General features: G+C 44.4%; 4 protein-coding genes and 1 non-coding gene across 6 annotated transcripts; 2 read left to right on the top strand and 3 right to left on the bottom strand.

The window, feature by feature from the left end:
* The first annotated feature begins 241 nt into the window (after window positions 1-241).
* TRNAW-CCA (transfer RNA tryptophan (anticodon CCA)) lies at window positions 242-313 on the top strand. Its single transcript has one exon. It is a non-coding gene; the product is annotated as a tRNA-Trp (tRNA).
* A 143-nt stretch (window positions 314-456) lies between these two features.
* Window positions 457-2,724, top strand: LOC109741198 (uncharacterized). The gene is made up of 2 exons (XM_020300268.4): window positions 457-890; window positions 1,123-2,724. The coding sequence occupies exons 1-2, from the start codon at window positions 567-569 to the stop codon at window positions 2,419-2,421; spliced, it is 1,623 nt and encodes a 540-aa protein (XP_020155857.1). The 5' UTR covers window positions 457-566; the 3' UTR covers window positions 2,422-2,724.
* A 231-nt stretch (window positions 2,725-2,955) lies between these two features.
* Window positions 2,956-6,732, bottom strand: LOC109741197 (probable alpha-galactosidase B). The gene is made up of 14 exons (XM_073502341.1): window positions 6,526-6,732; window positions 6,245-6,410; window positions 5,901-6,158; window positions 5,490-5,664; window positions 5,322-5,383; window positions 4,940-5,103; window positions 4,717-4,808; window positions 4,542-4,600; window positions 4,315-4,449; window positions 4,006-4,226; window positions 3,786-3,915; window positions 3,522-3,603; window positions 3,396-3,443; window positions 2,956-3,299 (listed from the first exon to the last, which is right to left on the bottom strand). Exons 1-14 carry the CDS (start codon window positions 6,597-6,599, stop codon window positions 3,082-3,084), a joined length of 1,884 nt encoding a protein of 627 aa, XP_073358442.1. The 5' UTR covers window positions 6,600-6,732; the 3' UTR covers window positions 2,956-3,081.
* Window positions 6,733-9,706: 2,974 nt separating this feature from the next.
* LOC109741229 (tRNA (carboxymethyluridine(34)-5-O)-methyltransferase) lies at window positions 9,707-12,213 on the bottom strand. Its single transcript, XM_020300309.4, has 3 exons — window positions 12,014-12,213; window positions 10,693-11,850; window positions 9,707-10,055 (listed from the first exon to the last, which is right to left on the bottom strand). The coding sequence occupies exons 2-3, from the start codon at window positions 11,745-11,747 to the stop codon at window positions 9,971-9,973; spliced, it is 1,140 nt and encodes a 379-aa protein (XP_020155898.1). The 5' UTR covers window positions 11,748-11,850; window positions 12,014-12,213; the 3' UTR covers window positions 9,707-9,970.
* Window positions 12,214-12,878: 665 nt separating this feature from the next.
* LOC109741231 (membrane-anchored ubiquitin-fold protein 3) lies at window positions 12,879-16,128 on the bottom strand. Of its 2 annotated transcripts, none has more exons than XM_020300310.4 (3): window positions 15,728-16,128; window positions 14,385-14,555; window positions 12,879-13,331 (listed from the first exon to the last, which is right to left on the bottom strand). In XM_020300310.4, exons 1-3 carry the CDS (start codon window positions 15,858-15,860, stop codon window positions 13,276-13,278), a joined length of 360 nt encoding a protein of 119 aa, XP_020155899.1. In that variant the 5' UTR covers window positions 15,861-16,128; the 3' UTR covers window positions 12,879-13,275. The 2 variants fall into 2 exon arrangements, with proteins under 2 accessions (XP_020155899.1, XP_020155900.1); XM_020300311.4 differs by having other exon boundaries at window positions 14,388-14,555.
* Window positions 16,129-21,068: the final 4,940 nt, after the last annotated feature.

The raw sequence follows: 21,068 nt of genomic DNA, 5'->3' as shown, positions 1-21,068 counted from the left end.
AGGCTTGTAGCGTTTTGTGCTTGTGTCGCCTTTTCAATTCGGCTGGTAATCAGCAAGAATCCTTTCTGATCAGCTACTCCGTTCGTGCCGTTGTGGATATTTTATGCATTTTAGTGAAATGTAACGAGGGAAACACCTTTATTTTCTTTGAATAAGAACTCAGATTAGTAATGAGTCAAGGGTAATACTGATTCGGAGGTCCGTACTGTGATATAACTTAATTAACGATCAGTAGCACACCGGATCCGTGGCGCAATGGTAGCGCGTCTGACTCCAGATCAGAAGGTTGCGTGTTCGATTCACGTCGGGTTCAATTCCCCCGATCCTAATCCGGTTCCTTTTTTTCAATTCACGCCTCCATTAATCCCACGCAAAATCCACCGTCCATCCCCCAAAACCAACCATCCCAGCCGTCCAAACCCCCCTAATCCCCTCCTCCCCTATCCAGAACCCAGAACCTCTCCCTCCCGGCCGCTGCGAATTCTCCGAGCTCGCCCTCGCCATTCCCCGCGCTCCAATGCAACCCCCGAAGCCCATCCTCCATTGACGACTACCGCACGGCCCAGATGCTCGCCTACCCAAGCACGTCGACCCCGCCGTGGCCGCAGCGCCACCCGGCCGCCGCTTCCCCGCGCCGCGTCGCGGTGGCGGCCTCGCCCGCGGGCGCGCCGGCCAGGGGCAAGCGGAGGCGGGCGGGCGCCGGGGAGGGGGAGGCCGACCCGGCCGCCGAGGCCGCGGAGCTGGTGCGGTTCTTCCTGCGCAAGACCGACGGCGGCAAGGACCGGCTGGTGTCCGTGCTGGACCGCCACGTCAAGGTGGTCCGCACCGAGCACTGCTTCCTCCTCTTCGAGGAGCTCGGCCGCCGCGACGGCTGGGTCCAGTGCCTCGAGGTGAGCCACCATGCCCTACCCTTGCGCCCAACTCAATCAGGGTTACTAGATCATTCATTCATGAGCTAGAGCCAGTGTCTTGCTTAACTTACATAAGGTACCTTGATGTAGGATTGCTCTAGAACTCTAGATAAGATTTCAGACGTCCATGTGGGTCAACGGTTTATGATTTGTGGAGTTGATGTTTGTTAGATATTTCTGCTCGTTTCTCTAATGCACTGTGCTCTGCTAGATTTTCAGGTGGATGCAGAAGCAGCGGTGGTACGTGGCTGACAACGGCATCTATTCCAAGCTCATATCTGTGATGGGAAGGAAGGGGCAAATACGGATGGCCATGTGGCTCTTCTCCCAGATGCGCAACAGCGGGTGCAAGCCGGACACTTCGGTATACAATTCCCTTATCGGTGCGCATCTGCATTCACGGGACAAGAGTAAGGCTTTGGTGAAAGCTCTCGGCTATTTTGACAAGATGAAGGGCATGGAGAGATGCCAGCCGAATATCGTGACGTACAACATCCTCTTGAGGGCCTGTGCTCGGGCTAGCGACACGAAGCAGGTGGACATCCTTTTCAAGGATCTGGATGAAAGCATAGTCTCTCCAGATATCTACACATATAATGGAGTGATCGACGGATATGGGAAGAATGGCATGATTGCAGAGATGGAGTCTGTATTGGTGCGGATGAAAAGCAAGCAGTGCCGTCCAGATGTGATCACATTCAACATACTCATAGATTCGTATGGGCGAAAGCAGACATTCGACAAGATGGAGCAGGTGTTCAAGAGTTTATTGCGGTCCAAGGAGAGACCTACCCACCCAACGTTTAATTCCATGATAACAAACTATGGGAAAGCAAGGCTTAGAGAGAAAGCTGAGTCTGTACTTGAGAAGATGGGAGAATTGGGATTCAAACCGAATTATGTGACGCAAGAGTGTCTCATCAACATGTATGCATATTGTGATTGCGTCTCAAAGGCCCAGCAGATATTTGATGAGCTCGTAAGCTCACAAAGTACTGTTCCCCTATCTTCGTTGAATGCAATGCTTGATGCCTACTGCATGAACCGCTTGCCTATGGAAGCAGATCGGCTGTTGGATAGTGCGATTGAGAAAGGTGTAGTGCCCAGTGCTTCCACATATAAGCTGCTTTACAAGGCCTACACCAGGGCAAACGATAAGATGCTTGTCCAGAAGCTGCTCCAGCGAATGAATAAGCAGGGTATTGTTCCGAATAAAAAGTTCTTCCTTGATGCTCTGGAAGCATTTGGTACCTCCGCCAATAAACCCAGGAGGGTACAAACCTCAAACTCTGCAAGAGAGTCAAGTAGAGATTCTGCAAGCAATTTGGAAATGGCTAGTCCAAGCAAGCCAGTGTTAAGTACTTTGGAAGCAGTTGGTGCTTCCAAGAAAACCCCCAGGATATTACCAAATTCAAACTCTGCAAGCAAGCCAGATACAGGTTCTGAAAGCAGTTCAGAAATAGCTACGTCAAGCAAACCAGAGCTAAGCTTTTCACAAGTAGCTTCTTGATAGGGTGCTCTGTTCTGAACTGCTTCACAGTAGAATTTGTTCAGTTGCTTGTACCAAGTGATATCCTAGGAAAAGGCAATCCATGTGATTGGTTGCTTGAATTCGAACCATCCTAGATGTCAGGTTAAAATTGTAGGAATATTTTTCTCATGTACATTCACCAAAAACAACTGAACCACATGGTACTGGAGACATCTCATCCCATTCAACTTCAAGATACCCTTCTTCTGTATGTGCTTTGGCAAGGGTTTTCTTCCAAATTTCATAGTTGTGTTATAAAATCACAGTAGCATCTTTGTTTCATCAGTGGCCTTGCTATACCTTCTGTTACTAGTGCTTGGTTGTGCTTCAGAGGAACAGTATCGCATGTTATAACAGTTGGTTATGGACTAGATCACTATTTGGAAGAAACCCTCATCCCACACATCTCAGAATTTGGGTTTTGGAATTTATACTTCTCGGTGCTTTAGGTAAATTTAATGCTTTAATTAGTCTACTTTTGTCAACACATGCACTGCACATACACATTGCTAGTATCGATTAAAATGCTTACTTTATTAGGACTATGTTCTACAAAGGATTGACAGCAACTAAAGAATTTACACCCAATCGTCCTATGCTTCCAAGTTCCAAGATGAACTAGCGAACATTAGGGAGACCTCAACACTGGATTTCAAACAGTATGGAGCCATGTGCGCTCACCACCTCTGAGATGTCCCCCTTCATGAGACTCCGGCTCTTTCCACTCCAGACTTCAGTGCAGGTGCACAGGTGTTTCCTTGCCAACTTTTGCCCTGCAACCTTCTCTAGATCCGGCACCCTTACAGCAATCTTCCTGCTCGCAGTGTCAAGGTTGAAGAAGGCCAGGTAGATCTCTCCTGCTCCATGGAGGACAAAGAATCAGCGCAAAGAAAAGGGATGCTTATTCGCCATGTATGCATTGGCAAAGATGCATGCTACTTAGGTAAAAGTACCTTTGTCTCCAGTTGCTGTCCATGCTCGTGCTCCAGTAGTTTCACTCTCTGTTGCATCAAACAAGAGTGCTACTTAGATAAAAATAGCGATTAATTTGTGGTGACTCGTTATGGAGTAACTTATACCTCCTTCCTTGCTGGACTTCATTGTAGCACACAATCCTGAGTAGCTGCTTTTAAGTTGTCCATTCTCCGTTAGCTCCCAGACCTGCAGTTGGTATGGGCAAAATATGATTTAAGTGTCCAGTTTTTGGCTGTCGCGACAGGTAAATAGCTAAGTGAATCAAGCAACTTCATGAAACAAAATGCTCCAAGAAACACTGGAATTCAGCCTCACTCTGTATGGATCCCGTTCTCTTACTAGGTTACCAATGTGTGTTCTTCAGGTACCTGCTTTGAATGCTGTTCGCAGGTCGAGAACATGGGACTGACAGATGCATCCAAGCAACCATCATTGGTGTCAATACCCACCAGATGGAACTTCGCTTGGTCTTCCACACCGCTCATGGTAACTCCATCCCTGAAGCACATAATATGTGTGGATCTTACATACAAGTGAAAAAACTAGTACTGCTTCCTTTCACGAATTGTTTTCTTGCGAGGCACTTACGATGTTGGAAGAAGTTTTGCTTTGGACATGCAAAATGAGGCATTGTCATTCTGGATTCCAAAGCCTCTGCAAATGTGATCTTTTGAGGAACTGTGCCATCCACCGGTGTTCTTATCGTTGCAGGTAGCAAGACCAAGAACAGTTCCACCATTGTTTGTCAGGTCCGAGCGACCAGAATGTTCATTGCGTTCTGAAGTCCTTTCACTGTGAATATAACCAAACTGAAAAAAAAAATCCACAAGTTAACTTCCTGTTCACTCTATGTTGCAGCAGGAATCTCCAGACTTCAATTAATAGTATATTGTTTACCTCCATGTTGTTTTTAGTGTGGTGATTAATCTTCAGCAGAGTAGGGTGGGTGATTAGATCGAATGTATCATCGTTGAGATGCCTCAAGTCACCTCCATACATGAGGGGGGATTTGGCCATCGACCAAAGCACCATCTGCAAGGTCATGCCAGTTTGCAAAAATGCTGTAAGACTTTGGGTTGCAACTTGGAAAACAGAAATGAAGTTTCTTCAAGTGCAATGCAAACCTGTGTTAATTGCTCGTCGAATGTAAGGTTAGTGCTTCTGTGAGGGCCCTGGTTAACACCTGTATGAGAGAAATATCAAGCGTTTTCCAATGATTGGTCACCAATGTGCATGGACTTAGAACAGCTGTGCATTACCAAAAAGGGAATGCCACAAAGTTATGGTACGAATGATCACCTGCATCAGTAAGCCTGCCGAACGGAAGCATGTCCAAGTCAGGCCAAGACCTCCCTCTCAATCCGGTGATCTTATTCGCATCGGCAAATGATCTGTATATCATCATATATATGTTTATGCAGGTGAAAAAGAAGATAGAATAAACTGACTGACTTTTACTTGAGATTACAAGTCAACATGCTGAGAATATATGGCTAGAATTTATCTGATGCTATCTGGTCACCTGGCGACATCGAAATGCGGGCGAACATCTTTCCAGCTGTCCCAGTCGTCCCCTGTTATCCTGTACATGTCAACGTGCTGGGTGATGTTCTCGGCTAATGCCGGAGTGACTTCGGTTCCGGGGGAGATGGACAGGATGACCGGCCGCTCAAGCTCTTTCAGGGTCTGCAGTGAACGCAACAATGTGTTCATTCGCATGAACTGGTTTCAACAGGTAACCCACCAATTGTTATCCCAGAATGGAAGCTACTCCATCCGTTCCGAAATATAAGTCTTTTTAGAGATTCCAAATGGGGACTACATGCGGAGTAAAATAAGTGAATCTACACTCTACAATATGTCTATATATATTCGTATGTAGTCCTTATTGAAATATCTAAAACCTCTGAAACAGCCATGATCTCCTTCGGGCTGTAGTCTGTGCCGAAGATGCAATCTAACTTCACTGCAAACAAGAACAGTTTTATGTTACCAACAGTTGCTTCTGAAATTCAGAATAATGTAGTAACTGAAAAACACTCCGAAGTTTGGGCCCGGAGTCGGCGGCTTACCGAAATCGACACCCCAATCGGCGTACTGCCGGTAAAGAGACCTGAGGAACGCTCGCCCGGCCCCCGCGTCGGTGTTTACGCTCATGAACCCGTTCGACATCCACGCGCAGGTCCTGTGGGTGAGGCCTATGTCGCTCGCCGTCCATTGCCGGCCATCCTCTACGTAGGCTTTTCCCTGAATAAAATTATGGTAAACCACTAAGATTTTCTTTTATGGTTGTCTGCCAGGTCGTGATACCTCCTCAAATATGCACTCACTAGTAAGACATTCACACTAGGAATTTTCTTTTCTTACGGTGCAAGTGTATTGCGAAGTAAGTGGATTTGAAGATGAAACGAAGATCGGTTATTGTAAAAAAAGAAAAGAAAAGAGAAGAGGTCCACGATCGACGGAGAGTGAGTACGGTGTACCGTGTCGACGTCGAGGATGGGGGTGCTGGCGTTGACGGCCTGGGTGCTGATGCCATTCATGAGGTGGATGCCGAACTTGAGGCCCATGGCGTGGACCTTATCGGCGACGTGCTTAAACCCCTCGCCGCCGGCGGACGACGGGAACCTCTCGGGGTCGGGGAACGGGCGCCCCCACTGGTCGACGCTGTCGAAGCCGTACGAGTCCTCCCCGGAGCCGTTGGCGTTCTTCCGGTACCACAGGAAGTCGATCACCGCGTACTGCACGCATGAAGAGAGAGAAAACCGTGATCCATATATACTACCATGAACTATGAACTTGGTACCCAGCAGGCAAGCCAACGAGCCTGGTATCCGTGCGGGAGCAGCCTGTCGGCCATGATCTGCGCGTTGTGGAGGAAGGCGGCCTCGTCGATGGTCCAGGAGAAGGAGTCGTACGAGTTCCACCCTCTCGGCGGCAGCATGGCGAGCCGCCGCCGGCCATCTCCCGCCGCCTCTGCCTCGCAAGAAGCCCTGAAATCACGACACACATGCATGCATGAGAAAAAGGTGTTTGAGATGGATAGACATATGTAGATGATTAGCTGACGCATTGCAGCGGCATTGCGCGTCGAGGAGGAGGCCGGACCAGATGAGGGACGACGCGAGGAGGACGAGGAGGGCGGCGCAGAGGACGCGAGGAGGAGAGGCTGCCATGGCCATGGAGATGGGAGACGGAGATGAGGTACGAGGGTGCTGGGTGCGAGCTCAGCTGCGCGTCATATGTAGGCGGGCGGGCGGGCGGTTTGAGTGGCGTGGACTGTGGAGTGAGGTGGATGGAGATCGGGTCACACGCGTGCAGGCGCACGTGGGCAGGGAGGGTTGTTGCACGAGATAAGAAGAAGGAAGGAAGGGCCGGGTCTTTCGTTTCGGTTCTACTCCACTTATCTATCAGGAATTCTGGATAGGGATATGGCCGGTGGCCCTGGGTGTGTGTACCGTTGCGTTGTGCTGTCGAAGCTCCAGGGTTCGGTTTCTGCCTTGATTATCTGAATTTTAGTCCTTTTTCTTTTGAGGGGGTAAAACACTTTGTTCAAGCCAAATAAGCTCCAACATAAGGCCGCTGCCTTGGCCATTATACTCCCTCCGGTCCTTTTTACTCTGCATATTAGGTTTGTCTGAAGTCAATATTATCCAACTTTGACCAAGTTTATACAAAAAATTATTAACATTTACATAACAACACATTTATTATTAGATCCATCTCAGAATATATTTTCATATTATATTTATTAGATGTTATAGATGTTAATATTTTCTAATATAAATTTGGTCAAACTTAGCAAACTTTGACTTCAGACAAAGCTAATGTGCGGAGTAAAAAGGACCGGAGGGAGTATTAGAGAAGGCAAAGTAAGAAGGGTTTGCTAAAGGGGTCCTGCCAGAATTAGCTAGGTAATAATGGAGTCAACATGTTGCAATATGCTGATGACACTATCTTTCTTCTGCAAGATGATGAGGAAAGTGCTAAAACTTGAAATTCATTTTGACTGCATTTGAACAAACGTCGGGGTTAATCGTTATTTTTCATAAAAGTGAAATTTTCTTTTTTGGGGAGGATGTCAGTAAGGCAGAAAAATATAAGAAATATTGACATGTGAGATTGGGAAAACCTCCTTGAAATATCTAGGGCTGCCAGTGTCTGATGTAAGACTGGGAAATAAATTCTAGAAAGGGGTCACTGAAAAAATAGAAAAAAGGCGTGCATGTTGGCAAGGGAGACTTTTAAATATGGCAGACAGAGTGACTCTTGTCCAGGCTCGCCTTACTAAAATACCCTTGTTTATCATGTCATTTTATCCTTTGCATGTGAGAACTAGGAAGAAGGTTGATTTCCTTAGAGCTAGATTGGTCTGGCAAGAGAATGAGGATAAAAAGAAATACCACTTAGTTAACTGGAAGACATGTTGTCTACCAAAAGAGCAAGGGAGTTTGGGAATTATAAATTTAGGAATCATGAATAAAGCAAAACTTTGCTGGCCAAGTGGTTCTGGAAATTAAAAACTGAAACTGGGATTTGGACCGACATACTTCTTAACAAATATGTCAAGGAGAAATGTATATCTAGGGTTGAGAAGAAACCTGGGGATTCTCAATTCTGGGGGAGTCTGTTGGGGGTAAAAAAAACATATTAGCAACATGTGAAGAAAAAATTAGGAGATGGAACAAATACTAGGTTTTGGGAAGATTGGTGGGTAGGGTCCAAACCTTTAAAGGATGCCTATCCCAGAATCTATAATATAAGTTTTGATCATAATATTTCTGTTGCTGAGGCCATCAACAAGATATGAGATGGCTTTACCTTCAGAAGAACCCCAATGGAGGAGACTGTTGATTTATGGGCTAGTTTGAAAGCCAGATGTGAGGAAGTTAGGATGTATGGGGGGAGAAACCAATCCTTATGGATGCTCACAAAAGATAGAAAATTCTCGGTGAAATCTTTATATGCTTTTTTGATCAAGTCTGATCTAGGTTCCCCTCACAAGTTTTTATGGAAAATTAAAATCCCTGCCAAAATCAATATGTTTTTTGGTCAATTGCTAGGAAAAGCATTTTAATTAAGGATAACTTGATTAAAAAGGGATGGGGGGGGGGGGGGGGGGGGAAGCATTGCGTTTTCTGAGAACATCAATCATCTGTTTTTTGAATGCTCTGCTGCTAGATTGATTTGGAGTTTGGTCAAATGTGCCTTTGATCTTAGAACAACTCCAAGAAATTTAAATGCATTTTTAAATGTCTGGATAAAAACATTTCAGAAACCAGAAAAACTACTTATGCTAGTTGGGATTTCTCCTATGTTCTGGTCCATATGGAGATGCCGAAATGACATTGTGTTTAGATGCAAACAAGTTCATGATCCTATGATTATTATTAGACTGATGTGCAATTGGATAATTGATTGACCTATTTTGCAGAAGAAGAAAACAGATCAAAAGCTGTTGATGCTGGGGGCAAGACTAATCGAGTGGGCGGCAAGTAAGATTTATAGGGCGCCACAAGGATGGAGACTAGGGATGCAAAGGCTGGGATTCAGAGGCTGAAGTCTGTTGGCCTGGGCATTTTAGATCTCCTTCCTGCGGAAGCGTCTTTTTCTTTCTGTTACCCCCGGAACTCTTGGACTCTTGGTTGCTGCTGGAGCTTGCTATGCTTTTGGGGCTTTTGACCCTTATAATATGGCTACTAGATGTCGTTTAAACTCCTTTTCGCTTTTGTTTCTCTTTGAACCTGTCTAGCAGTGCTGGATGCTTTTGGTTTCGTTAATGAAATCGGAGGGAGCCCCCATCTTTTATTCAAAAGAAAAACAGAAAAAGCTCCAACATAAGCTTCTGACGCGTCTCTGCAAATCACAGCAAAAGCTCCCAATTGGTACAGCCTGACTGGACTGTATATTAACCGAGAAACTCTGAATAAGAGAGAAACTAGTCAGCGGGGACTGGAACTCTTCTTCGTGTGTGTATCGCTCTACGCCGAGCCCACCAGACAGCCCAAGGGTTGTAACAAATGCATCTCGTGACCAGAGTACACGCAATAAGGTGTTCCAGAATATCTTCATCTACTAATGACCAGACCCATGGAACACTCCACCAAAGCATGCTTCCAAGTATCCTCCTCTGAATTGCAAATAGAGCACACATTGGTGTCCGTCGACGCATTGACGAACCGACCATCGCCAAGGACCCACATGGCAGCGACACATCCCCGCAGGATACGAAACCTGATCCTCGTACATCCAGCTGGCCCAACTTGCAGCATCAAGGATTACACAAGAATGACTGAAAACTAGTGACAATGTTCACTGATTGTAAAAAATGTTCCATCATGCAATAGACCAAAAATAGTACAAGCAATCCATTCTGATTCACGAGTTTCCACAGTTTGCAAGACAGCAGCACACAGCTTGTGCAAGATTGTTGCTTGTGTCTGACCTCCGGGCTCGAAATTGCGCCCTCGCCGAATGCACTAGCGGCTGATGGTCCTACGAGACACGAGGGTCCAGGCTCGGACACATTCTCTGCCATCGCTTCGTCTGCGGCTCAAAGCTTCTCCAGAACTATGCACCAGTTGGATTTGTCGTAGAATTGGTCGACGATGGCTGCATTTTTCATGCCAGCAACTAGCCTGGAATGATGACACAACAAATGCAACATGTTATTCTCAATCAGTAGACCATAGCTGAAGCAAAACAAAAGCAGATGACGGATGCCACTTTCTTTGTTTAATGGCTAATAATAATGCAGTAACATGATAACGGCATGGAACCAAATGAGCCATAAGATTTTAGCGATAGGTCACCCTTTCTGGAAAAATCTTTACTCAAGAAAGATACAACAAAAGAACGCCATAGCCATCAGATCGCATGTAAAGCTCACATTTCCCATTTTGTCGCGCAATTGTTTGCGTAACCAAATGAGTATGTTGATATGAACAAGTGTACTGTATGGTACTACTATCTAGAGCAAAAGTTAGATCTTGTGTGACATATCTGAACAAATATAGGATGATGTGACTTACTACCTCCGTATCAAAATATAAGACGTTTTGGTAGGCTAGTTTAGCCTGCAAAAACGTCTTATATTTTGGTACAGAGGTAGTAGTTGTCAAATTAAGGCTATGAAGTAGAAAGACTGTATGATACCTCCAGCATGGCGATTTAAAAAATATGATGTTATTTAATATCTTCACTTGTGCAGGTTCACAAATAAGAGAAACAAAAGCAGCATTTTTCATGTGAACGTTCAGATTAAGAATACTCCACCTTTGAAGTTCTCCTTCGACAAAAATGTGATAATAGCGGTTGTAGACCACAGTACCCTTCTTATCATCTTTCTTTGCCAATCCATTCTGTAGAGCAGCAGCAGATGCGCCGCCAATTTCTGCTCGGTGAAATGGTAGATGCCAAGGAACAAAGTACTCCTGCTGGGTTTTGTCATGCTCATCCATAATTAAGGTCTTATCCTCCAAACCATCATAACTATTTTTCAGCTGATCATCTGTTTGCTTAACGGCTCGCGTGTCTTCATCAGTCTCTTCAATGCTATCTAGCGTAGTAGCAGATTTGTTACGCACCATAGGACTGCTGGGATCAACCCACTCTTCATTATACTTGTCGCATAAAGGAGTCCACTTGTTAAGAAGCGACTTGTCTTCCTGCTCCACGGCCCAAACAGTGATCAGCACAAGACCACCCCTCTTGACAACACGGATCAACTCCTCTATGGCTTTCCTCCGCCTGTCCTCGGTACTGAGATGATGCAACACCGCTATCGAAATCGCGGCGTCGGCAACGTTTTCCCTGTACGGGAGGTTGACGGCATCGGCGACGAACACCTCGTGCCCCCTCCCCGCGCATATCTCTATAAGCGGCGGGCTTATATCGCAGCCTATGTAGAAGCACTCGGGATTGAAGCCCAGGTACTTGCCATTGCCGCAGCCGGCATCCAGCACGACGGACCCTGGCCTCAGCGAGTTCAGGAACCCCGCGACCTTGGGCCACTTGGCGAACCGCGTGGAGCTGAAGTGAGGGGCTATGGCATCGTAGACGCGGTGCACGTACTTCTTCTCGATGTCCGGTGTGGACTGGACACCCGGGGAGCAGCCGTGGTCCTTCCCCTCGGCGAGTGGCGCATCCTGGCCTTCCGAGTTTCCATCACCCGACCTCATGGGATTGCTGGTGCTAATAGCAGTAATACCTCGGTAAGCTGGGCTACAACAAGGGAACTGTCCCGGACGATGCTTCGAGCTACTCGGATGCGATGCGGAGGTGGCTCGGCGAGGGCTTCTTGCTGCTATCCTCGAAAATATCTGGATCATGCAACGATGACGACAGGTTGTCGCCGAGCCCGCGAACACCTCCTGACCCCCGACGAGCCCTTTGCGGCCGCGCCCCCGTCGCCGGCCGTCGGCTGCGGCGTTCCTGTCAAGAGTGCGTTAGTTTGGTTACTCGAGCTGCTGAGCGCCTGAACGAATCGCAGAGACCATACGTGCTTCAGGTGAGCAGATCTAAAGAGGAACGGAACCACGACGGCATACTTCTGCGAGCAGATCTAAAGAGGGGAGGAGGGGGGAGGAGGGCATACCTGCTGCTGGCGTGTCACGGCGAGGAAGGAGGCGGGGGAGACCGCTCGGACCTAGGCGCCCGCGGTGAGAGAGGAGACGCGGGAGGTGATTGGGGACGACTCCGGGGGTGGGTGGGAGGCGGGGCTGCCGGCGGCGGAGATGACGATTTCGGTAGCGCCAGGGGAGAGAAGGTGTGCGGTGGGTTGTTGTATTGGGCTTCTTCTTTATATTGGGCATGGCCTTTGTTTTATTTATTTGACATGGCCTTTATGACGGTGTAGTGCGCGGCCCACTGGCCATACAAACTCCACTACCCAGGAGCACAGTCATGTAATTTTTTTTCAAAAAAAAATGTGTTTTTTTTTTACTTTCTTCTCCTTAAAAAATATGTGTTTTCACTTTCTTTGCTTCCTCCTCTCTTTGTTTTTGAGGTGTCCTCTTCTCCCTTTTAAAACAGAACTGACCAATCATTTCCCAAGCTACATACATATTACCTCCGTTCGAAAATAATCGATATGGTTTTAGTTCAAATTTGAACCACACCAGTTATTTCCGAACCAATGGGAGTATATAAATGGGAGCACCTATACGTCAGGCACCTGAAATTTTTATCTTCAATCAGGACTGTTAGATCTTCATCGTATGGCCGAAAAGTCCGAAAAGTCGAAAACAGATCGTGCATTGTTCATCTTCAACCCCCTCTACTTCATCACTGGCTCCCGCTAGTAATAGATCATCAGTGCTCATTCTCAACGTCCCTCTTCTACTTCATCACTGGCTCCCACTCATACACGGCTCGGCTTCGCGTGGCCGGCGCTCCTCACGCCATCACCGCCTTCGGCCTCGTGCTACCCTAGAAAAAGTGACTGTTTCAGGTACCTGATATTTAGCAAAACCGTATATATATTCCAATGGTACAATATATCTGTTTTACATGGCAAACAGCAGCGCTAAAAAGAATCGATATAATGTCAAACATGGCCAAAGGAAAAATGAAAAGATGGTTGTTTCCACATTACAATTTACACAACAGCAAGCATCCAATCCATTCCTTGACTCCTGCACACATCAGCAACATCCCAAGGAGGAACCTTCACTCCCAGCCAGTCCCACCAGATTCCCAAACATGCTTTCAGGAGTACATGCATGCGTTTCTAGATCGAGTTTCAATGGCTCCATGAACTGGATGTCAAAATGAATACACACCGCGTCGTGGACGCAACAAAAGCACAAGTGAAATTCTACAACTAGGCGCATCGAACATCACCAGGGGGGTGCCGTATCACAGTATGGTGCATCCGCATCTGTTCTGCTTGGGGGAATTGCCCAGCTGCTTCTCTGAAAAGAACAAATCCAAAAAAGCAAAATTATAGGTTGTTTAGAAGTGTCGCATAAATTGATTGATAGTTTTAAGCATCACATAATTGCAATAATATGATAAACCCAACTATTTTGCATATAGTAATCCATGTGTGACCAGATAGATACCTAATACACTTTGTACTTACAACATCATTACTGTCTCAACAGTTGCAAAATGAAGGATTATAAGTCCATTAAACCCCCTTAACTATATATCTAAACAAATTTTGTAACATATGCTTTTGTGGGTATTCATTATTCTCTCTCTCCTTTCCATAGATCAATAGTCGGGAATGCTACAAATCTGACGTCAGATTTGTAAGCATGGCAAATTATGTTGTCGCGAGGATGGCAAATTCCTTTAGCAAGCATGGCAATTCCTGGCAAAATACTGAACATGGCAAGGATTTGTCATGTTTGTTAAAGGAAATTGCCATCCTCGCGACAACATAATTTGCCATCTTAGGCGTTCGATTTGTCATGCTAAAAAAAATCTGACGTTTGATTTATAGCGAAATCCTTAATTTTCACATGACTGGCCCACGGATGTGACAACATCACTCTTGTAGTTATACTTTTCAAATTCCGAACACGCAAAAACAAATGTAGCCAATTTGGCAGAACTTCATAAATCACAAAAGGACTGAAAAAACCATCAGTACCACTCTTTATTTGTGCAGAACTTCATAATACCATGTGCTGTTTAGTCACTCTTTATTTGTGCCTCTATCTACGTACGGAACACTGGCTCAGCACAGAGTTCAAATAAAATTTCTCACTAAAAATATGGTGTGATCAACAAATCACTACTAAAACGGAAGGAATAAATTTCACTCCATGGAAATAAGTGGGTTCGTCTTGCAGGCTGCAGCACTCATGCCTATACATGTGGATTTTTGAAGCACAAAATCTAAATGATAGTTGATTGTATCCAACATTTTTCATTCATTAAATGTAACAGAATGTAAGAGATCATTACAGAACCAGGAACACAATGTGAAAGAAAAGGCATAGAATTGTCGGCAATACCACGGTTTTTGTCAACTTGTGGAGGGCGCACTACCACATGCATTGTAATTACACCTCCAGGGACCTCTCCTATTGTAACACGCGACTCGGCAAGTGTCCGGTTATTCTCCAATATCTTTCCACCATTGATGAGCTTCAGGTCATTGACAGTTTTTGGAGTTATTTCCTTATCTGTCATAAGAAATGACAAGAACAATTCCTTTTAATAAAATAAACTAGGATTCCGGTAAGCATAACACGTTCGAATTATGGAGTGAGTTTTCAAAAGAACCAATCCAGATAACAGAATTTGAAGTCAAAATCAAAATCAAGCAAGGTGCCTTAGAAAGAAGAAAAACATGCCATTGCACATTTGCACTATTCCCAGTCATAATGCAAATTAAGCCCTGGACAAATCAGAATAAAATCAAACATCCTACAGAAAGATGACAGACAGTGATGGTGGTGATTAGCGTCCATATGTTTGGGTTAATAAGCACCCACACCATGACCTGATTGTTTCTGGGGGCTAATTCAGCTAGGAAAGGATTCAATTTTACGTGTTCTAGTCATTGACTCCTGAGTATATCATATCAAGAGAAGATCCCCACCTGAGTGTGATAATCAGATAAGTTCCAAGAGATCGTTAGGCATAATGGATCAATGGACAATGGACCTGCTATCATATTCATGGAAAGGACCTCAGTTAGCGAAAAGATGGACAGACAACTGCTTTCATATGCTAGCAGGATTCTGTTCACAGGATGCAAGAGAACAAACTGGCACTCTAAAGGCAAACTGCAGCTTGTGATCTCTTGCCATTTTTCACTTCGTCTTCATAGAAAGTTTAGGAAGACAGAGGTCCTTGTTTGTCCCTTCATTCAACTTGTAATTTCTGATCCAAATCAAACGGATTGTTGCCAAAAATAAATGCTCTTTTAGGAGTTCTTTCTGCCACAAGAGTGCTTCGGCAATATTCACTGTCCGTGGGAGGTTTTCTACATGTATGCATACACTGCCCGTGAGAGGTTTTCTAAAGGCAATATTCACTGTCCGAATGATGCAGCAGTCATGTGTTACTCTTCTCTTTTTTGAGGGGACAGCAGTCATGTGTCAATCGGCCAAGGTACGCATCAAGAGAAGAAGAAGAAAATCAGGCACACCAGTAACAATTATCTGCCGCTGACGAAGACTAGAACTGCACGAGCACCACGCAACGACCGTAAAAGAAAAAAGAAGCTATACATGACCCCCGAAACTCCATGGCAGCAAGAGCAACAGAGGCGCGCATCTTTTTCCGTCACCGGTTCAAGCAAGCGGATCAGGAGGCCGGCCAAATCGAGCGGAGGGAATCTGCGTCTCACCTTGCGGCCACCGGGCGAGGATGAAGTCCTTGAGCGCGGAGACGGTGGTGGCGGGGTCGTACTTGCTGGGGCCGATGTCCGTGCCGTCGAAGAGCCGGAACTTGACCTCGATCGGCTCCTTCCCGCCGGCCATCTCCCGGCCGGCTCACCGCCCACCGCCCGCCACCCACCTTCTTCCCCCCAAGATCCGAGAGGCCCCGGATCAGAAGTCCATGGCGCAGAAAGGGCCGCACAGAAGCCACGCAAATCGGCCCGGGGTCGGATTCTAGCGAGGAATTCTTGCTTTCGCCCGAGGGGGGTTGAAAGCGAAGGGACGGCGACTCGGCGAGGAGGAGGGGGGGAGGGGGGAGGGTGGGGGAGGGAGAAGACAAACAGAGACCGGGGCTAGTGGCCTCCTCCTCGGTACTTTAACTGGTGCTTGAACCCAAAAAAATCTCTTCTTTCCGGCCACCGTACGAGTTTCACGGGATTTTGAAAGGAGGTAATATCACCGGTCATCATAGAACTTTTACTCAATGTTTAGTTTGGTGTTAGAACTTTAAAAATACAGAATTGCAGTTACTTAACTTGACTCGAGCGTGCACATACGATCACAAAATACATTTTAGACGTATCCGTACATATGGGCCCACCTGTCGGTGGCTGATGGCGCTAGTCGACGCATCTTTGCACAAAACACCCTTATATATTTTTATTCTCGGAAAAAAGAGACCACCGCCACGCTTTTTTGCACTAAACAACGCTCGCATTTTTTTATTTGCAACGCCTAAAAAATGGGACGCCAAGTATCGAACACACGACCTGCAAAAATTAACGCCTAAAAACGGGACGGCAAATATCAAACACACGAGCCAGCCAAGCCAATCCACCCATCAAGTTATCTTATATACGAAAGATAACAAGTCTGAATGTATTGAGACCGTCAGGTCTCCAACCCAAGACAACACGCCAGTACAGACCTACCCACTACCACATCCACCTGTATACAACTTTAAAAGGGATAACTTTTTTTAGATTCCAAAAAGGAATAACTAGTCTTAATCTCATGTGGAGTTGAAAGCCCATTTTGCATCTATTTCTTTTTGTAGAAATTACGTAAAAATAACCTTTAAATATTCATGCTATAAATATTTACATGCAAACGAAATAACCTACTTTGAAAATTGTTCATGTATTATTTTAAAATACTCATATATTTATAATAATATTTATGAATTGTAAAAATGTTTTTATAACTAAAAGCATTCAAAACTAAAAATTTAAAATGTTTATATGAATACTCAATCGTTTCTAAGATTTAAATTATATAATTTCTTCAATACAAGCCATGAGTAAAAATAATGCAGACATTAATATTCATAAAAATTTAGTAAATGTTTGTATTCATCATTTTTTATAATTTAAATATAAACCATGAGTGTATAATTTTGTATAGATTCATTGATTAATTATTTTTATATTTAAATATTTTTATTTACTAATGATCTTTGTATGTACACTATTTTTTAACACACAAGTATGTGAACACAATTTTATTACTTACGTTTCACAAATATCTTTAAAAAGTTTACTTACGTTTTACTTAATATTTTTTATATAATACACAAGTTTAAATTTACTAATCATCATCAGTATGTATATTATTTATAACACACAATTTGGACATAACTATTTTACTTACGTTTGCAAATATTTTTTAAAAAACTGGCGTGTGCAAACTGGGCCGTAGTATCTGCAGCCCATTTAAACTTGACATGCATTACTGTTCATACATCTAAATTTGTTATCCGAGCTCTAAAAAAAACTAAATTTGTTATCCTTGGTAGCCACGAGCTCAGCATGGGTGGAGTGGCTGTAATGGCTGAACGGCTGAACATGGCGTGTGTTCGAGACATGACGTCCTTTTTGGCGTTAATTTTCTCAGCGTATAGTGGTTAGTTTTTTTACAAATAAATAATACGAGGAGGTTTAGTGAAAAAATGCGTTATGGCGGTCGGTCTTTTTTGCAAATAAAAAAAATACAAGCGTGTTTTGTGCAAATATGCGTTGGCTGAGCTCCATCAGTCATTGACAGGTGGGCCCATACATATGGATACACCCGCAACATATTTTTGAACCGTATGTGCACGCTTGAGTCAAGTTAAGTGACTGCAATTCCGTGTTTTAAAAGTTCTAGCATCAAACTGAACATTGAGCGCAAGTTTTATGACTACCGGTGATATTACCTCTTTTGAAAGATTGCTCGCAAACAGTAGCCCAATTGCAGTGCTCCTGGCGTCGAGGATTTTTCCAATCAAACAAAAAATAAAGTCAATTATGCATAGTAAGTGACGGAGGGGGAAATTTTTTAGTCAGGAGGAAACAATGATCGGGATGGACCGACGCGGATTTCTATCTTGGTGGCTTGACTACGTCTAGGCCTCTGGGATGCATCGATGCTCTATGCTATATTGGTCTACACCAAAATAAAATGGTTTGAATCGAAGTCACATTATGTCACTATGTGTCTGATTGGTACAAGATTTAATCCACACTTTATCAATCAAGAAATGAAAAAGATCAAACATGATGTGAATGGTACTCCCTCCATCCCATAATATAAGAGCGTTTTTTACACTGACACTCCCATAATATAAGAGCGTTTTTTACACTAACACTAGTTAGTGCCAGTGTTGTCAATGTCAACACTAGTTAGTGTCAGTGTTGTCAATGTCAAAAACACTCTTATATTATGGGACGGAGGGTGTAGCTCGCAAATTTACTATTCATGGCAAATTTCGAATGAAAAACTACCGTGCATACGAGAAACCGTGGTCCTATATGTGTACGATGCTAAATCCAATGGTCGGATGTACTTCCGTTCCACGCACCAATGGAGGTGTGTCGTATTCAGGTCCCTAAATTTTGAATGACAAACTACCCTACATTCCCAATGATGGTGTATTGTATACAAATCGGAATGGAGGTGTCGTATGCATAGCAGGCTCCTTTCGAATGTGATATTCACAATGAAATTTGTCCTTTTCCTTCGGTTGTGGATTGAGCTTACATTAAGATTTATTTTTATTTTTTTAGATTGTAGATTTATATATTGCCAACAAAAAATTACCAGAAGTTTTGTGAACCTCAACCATTCCAATCATGGATAAAACTTACATATATTATACTGTGCTTTTGTTTGAAGACCCATATATTAATCAAGAAAAATTACTAGCACAATACGGAATTTCACCCATGAACAAATGCTCCGGTTTTACAAAAAATAAAACATAACTTAGCAATATCATGGGCTACCCTCCTGACATTCGCCCGCTTGAATTTCGGTAGCAGTTTCACAACTTCAAGCTCCTCCTTGCTGGTATGCAAGAGTTGTAGTTACATCTTAGTACATGATTAACTTTGATACATAAATTGGTCGTTGTCAAAGAAAATGTAGAGTACCGGCCGCAACTATTTTTATTGTCTAGTATAAAACTGGCGACACGTCTCTTCATCCGAATTTATGTCTCTTGTGCTCAGGCAGGAGTATTTGTATTTTCCCGGATAACGACCTATCGAAATCCTCATTCTATTCATTGAAAGAAAAACATCCCCATTATACTGTGTGCTGTGATTAGGTCCATTATTTGGACTTTGGAGCAACTAACACAATTGTATAGTTCTTATTTGATGACCAGGAGATGCACGCACCAACTAAAACAGCTCTATATACATTTGTTTGATTTTCTTTTCCTGTCTAAACAGGATGCCAATTAGCAGAAAAAAAGTGGTTGTTGTACAGTGCATTTCTCTTTTCTTAGCAACCAGAGCGCTATTTATTAAAGCGCTTGCAGGCTGTACACAACAAAATTCCAACCTTTATAGATAACAAAATACCAAGAGAAATTCCACTGAACAAACATATTTTTTGGCCGGCACCAAACCTTTGACTATGCACCAACTTGCAATGAATGATGTAAGCCGTTGTGTTCTTCGATGGCGCTGGTTTCTAATTCTAGTGGCAAAAACCACCGATGTGTCGTGCAGCGGAGCTCTAGATTCCGTGCGACTGCCTTTTCTCCTCCGCGATCAAGCAATCATGGAGGAATGGAGGCAGTGCAAGCAAAGTCTGAAAAAGAATCTTCGAGGAAAATTAAATGAGTAAATTTGTAGATACTTTCTCTGCAAATAAATATAAGAGTGTTTAAACGGAGGGAGGCAGTAGTTGTCTGTCTATTTTCAATCAGAATATTTTTGTCGAAACTATCAAGGGATCTTATATTATTATTGCTTGACGTGACAGGATAAACATGTTGATTTTGCTGCACAGCCGGAGCAGAGAGAATAGGGAAAAAGATACCCGGAAGAAGGTTACCAGAAGCAATGGATAAACAGCTACAGGTTGGGATTGTTTATGTACTGTTCTGCCAAGGAAAAAAACGGGGTTGTTTACTGTTATTAGGGACGACACCTGCGAGTACCTAATCAGCAGGTAAGAACGACTCCTGATTGGTTGCCTAATCGCCATTAGCGTCCGCGTCGGCATGTCATTATTGATCCACACAAGGGATGACCATGCATCCAGTTGCCGTTTGCAAAGCGACTTTGAATCTGATCCCTGAGAAAGGAGAATCGATGTCGATATTAAATTATTGGTACTGTATTAAAACTGAAAATTCCATTCCTCGTGGGCTCATGATTGGATGCACATGCTGCTCCACTAGCGACTCCCTTTTCTTTTCTTGATTCCTAAATGATTTGCCCTGAATGATTGGTTATCTCGCACAATCTCTAGGTCGTTGTTCAGTGGGCAAACATGCTCTGCTCTGTAGGAGGAGATATGCCATTAACTTCTCCTTCTCTGAGGATGTCTGCTGCAGCAGTGCGGAATGTTGAGTGGTGCAGCCATTGCACTGCTGGCGCCTGAAAAGAAAGAATTGTAGACGCATTTGGCAGGAATTTTAAGTGAACCTTTCTCATACGACTGCAGAATTATTTTTAAAATGTATACGTATGCGATGGTTTGGAACCAATAATGCTAAACATACAATAATGCATCAACAACCAATGGAAACGTTGCCTGCATCAGTTCTCTGCGAGGATACGGACGCCACGGAAGAGAAGAGATAGGTGGATGGATGGACAAACGGACAGACTGCGGCGGGTTTGGTGATCCGCCGCCGCAAGCAGGCTTGGTGGCCGACGGAGCAAGGGGATGCTAATGGAGTGCTGCTTTACTTTCGAACAAGTGTCGACGGAGACGAGGAGGTGTGAGCTTTATCGCTGTCAGGCGTCAGCCCGGGAACAGAGTGGAACACCTTGATCTAGTGCTTTTTTTCTCGGACGCGACTCGCTGGCACGT

The sequence above is a fragment of the Aegilops tauschii genome, chromosome 6 (genome assembly GCF_002575655.3).
Source record: "Aegilops tauschii subsp. strangulata cultivar AL8/78 chromosome 6, Aet v6.0, whole genome shotgun sequence".
In the NCBI taxonomy this organism is placed as follows: Eukaryota; Viridiplantae; Streptophyta; class Magnoliopsida; order Poales; family Poaceae; genus Aegilops; species Aegilops tauschii.
This window is presented reverse-complemented; position numbering and strand designations above follow the sequence as displayed.